This window comes from Penaeus japonicus, unplaced genomic scaffold (genome assembly GCF_977035675.1).
Source record: "Penaeus japonicus unplaced genomic scaffold, GWHDUDI00000001_assembly GWHDUDI00000025, whole genome shotgun sequence".
In the NCBI taxonomy this organism is placed as follows: Eukaryota; Metazoa; Arthropoda; class Malacostraca; order Decapoda; family Penaeidae; genus Penaeus; species Penaeus japonicus.
Genome location: NW_028234427.1, coordinates 27409822 through 27412321, shown reverse-complemented (window position 1 = coordinate 27412321; position 2500 = coordinate 27409822). Strand labels below are relative to the sequence as shown.

General features: G+C 42.9%; 1 protein-coding gene across 1 annotated transcript in view; it reads left to right on the top strand.

Moving 5' to 3' along the window:
* LOC122244585 (uncharacterized) overlaps window positions 1-2500 on the top strand; it is a 7557-nt gene that overhangs the window by 3722 nt on the left and 1335 nt on the right. Inside the window, exons 2-5 of the mRNA XM_043002528.2 lie at window positions 316-339; window positions 673-932; window positions 1245-1390; window positions 2349-2500. The exon at window positions 2349-2500 is cut by the window's right edge and continues 1335 nt beyond it. Coding sequence (XP_042858462.2) covers window positions 324-339; window positions 673-932; window positions 1245-1390; window positions 2349-2496 — 570 coding nt within the window. The 5' untranslated portion in view covers window positions 316-323 and the 3' untranslated portion in view covers window positions 2497-2500. The remainder of the gene's footprint in view (window positions 1-315; window positions 340-672; window positions 933-1244; window positions 1391-2348) is intronic.

The following is a 2500-nucleotide window of genomic DNA, read 5'->3' as shown; positions in this document are numbered from 1 at the left end:
AATATAAATCCGGTTATTATTGACATTATCGCAATGATCGGTAGCGTTGGTCTCATGACTTGACATTGTTATCAAACTGTAGGTTATCTTGTTATGATTGTATTAAATTCAATCGTATGGTATATATGATGTAATTACTTAATACTTTATCACTCATTTTGTTAATATTTTTTTTATATTTATGCCATGATCATTCATAACTTGATATTAATTTATGATTGTCCTGTATATTCATTTGCCATTAGCCTTCTTTTCATAAACATCACCATGGTCATCAGAAAGCTGTCTCTAATGATTGTTTCTTCTCATTTCCAGATTCAAATATGCTTCGACTAACAGGTAAGTCTGACGTTTGGGGATGCATGGTGATATGTACGTGGATATCAATGATAATTCATGATAATATTAATCACTCTCTACTCGTGTCCTTCTCTCTCTCTCTCTCTCTCTCTCTCTCTCTCTCTCTCTCTCTCTCTCTCTCTCTCTCTCTCTCTCTCTCTCTCTCTCTCTCTCTCTCATTTCTTTGCTACCCCCTTCTCCCATCCCTCATTTTCCTCCTTTGCCCCCTTTCTCCTCTCTCCCTTCTCTTTTCCACTCCTCTCCTCTCCCTACCTCACCTCCCCCCTCTCTAAGTCCCTCTCGCATCCCTCACCATCTCTGCTCTTTCACTAGTCGCGCTCTTGCTGGTGGCGTTGGCGGCGGCGGCGCCCCAAAACAACGGAAGGGTCGTCGGAGACAGGTGGTCGCAGGCACGTCCTCAGGGAAGGCAAGCCCTGGTTGACGCCCAGATCGGAAGCGTCCTCTTGAACGCCCCCTCGGGAGCTCGCCTTCTGGCTGCCAACCCGCCTATCCCTGCCATCGTCGACAGGCTGCCCGACAACGCAACACTTATCCGACCGAACATTGTGGATACTTTCCGATGCACTGATAGGGTGAGTGTGAACTGGATCGGGTTTACCTTTTTTTACACTTGTAGGATTTGTTGACAAATTGTGCTTCTGCTTCCTATGAGAACCGAGTAATTGAATCAGATGTTTTGGCGGCAGTTGCCAGCATGTTGTCCCGGGGGGGAATAAAGTTACATCCTAGACGGTAGAGGATGACATTAGCTTCCATTTTAAGTGTTTTGTCATCTTCAGCCATCTTAGAAAGGGGAAAATAGTTCTCAGTAAAGTCGTCAGTCCGAGAGGGTCTTGCGGCTTGATGGTATAAGACATTTATTTCCCATTTTTTTCCCATTGCAGAAATATGGATATTATGGCGACGTCGATAATGACTGCCAAATTTTCCACGTGTGCCTGCCATTGCATCAGCTGTACCCTGCCAACTTCTCCGCTCCTGTCACATACCAGTTCTCCTTCATCTGCCCCGAAAAGACCGTCTTCACACAGTTAGTATCTTGCAAGTTGTATGCGAAAGCACCTATCCTTAGTAATAGAAAACATGTCCGGCTTGATGTCGGCATAAACGCCTCATATTGTTGAGGTTTCGAACTATGCAGTGCTAGGACAATTTATTAGATTCGTATGTATTCTGTATAAGGCTGGCTCTTGATATATATTCTATGAAATGACCATATATGTCATGGATCTATTTTTGGTGTAGCGTATAATATATAACAAAGACAAATGGCACGACAAATTCAAAACCGAGAAAACAGCGATTGTTTTTCGGGGATCATTGTTGTTCCACGGATAAATACCTCGAAATAATCCCAGAGATGAAAGTGCCTTTGGATAGTCAATGATATCGCAATAAAAGAAGCAAATAGCAGAAGAGGAGGCGTAGACCGTTAGCAGCAGCGGGAGGGAGAGTGAGACTTGACTGCCCGCTGACTAGCTTGAGCTGATAGGTTTGTTACCCTCCTCTGCCTTTGCTTCAATGTCGTAGCTGTATCGCCATTTTCCCTAGTTTCTTTTCTTTTTTTCTTTTTTTCTCTTTTTTTTTTTTTTTTTTTTTGTCTGAGATATATAAGCCCGAATATTTGACTGCTGTCAGGCAAGTCACATTTCAAAATATAATCTCTTGTTGCTTACCTTACCATAGTAAACGCTATGTAATGTGGTCTATTAACGTTAGGAACAGCACACAATTATCCGTAATTACTCATAGAAGAAAATCAAGAATAAGTTACTTATTTGCTCGATGCACATTAGGAAGAATTTAAAATTATATGCCCAGTCTTTACTAATTCACTTTGAATGGCTATATACGCTAATGCAAGTTTAGATCCTACATTCACTGTACTTATTCATCACTACCTCGTTTGCCTTCGTCCCAATCCATGGATCCATTCTTTTTCTCATTGTTTGACAATCTCACCACCGCGATCTTCCCTTTTCTCTCAGGGACGCCATGGTGTGCGCCTGGGAGAACGAAGCTCTGCCTTGCGAAGCCACACCCGAACTCTACTGGATGAACGACAACTTCTTCAGGGAGGTGCCCAAGGAAAATGGCAACGGCGTCCGCTACGCTCAGCTCAACGAAAAGCCCTAATTTA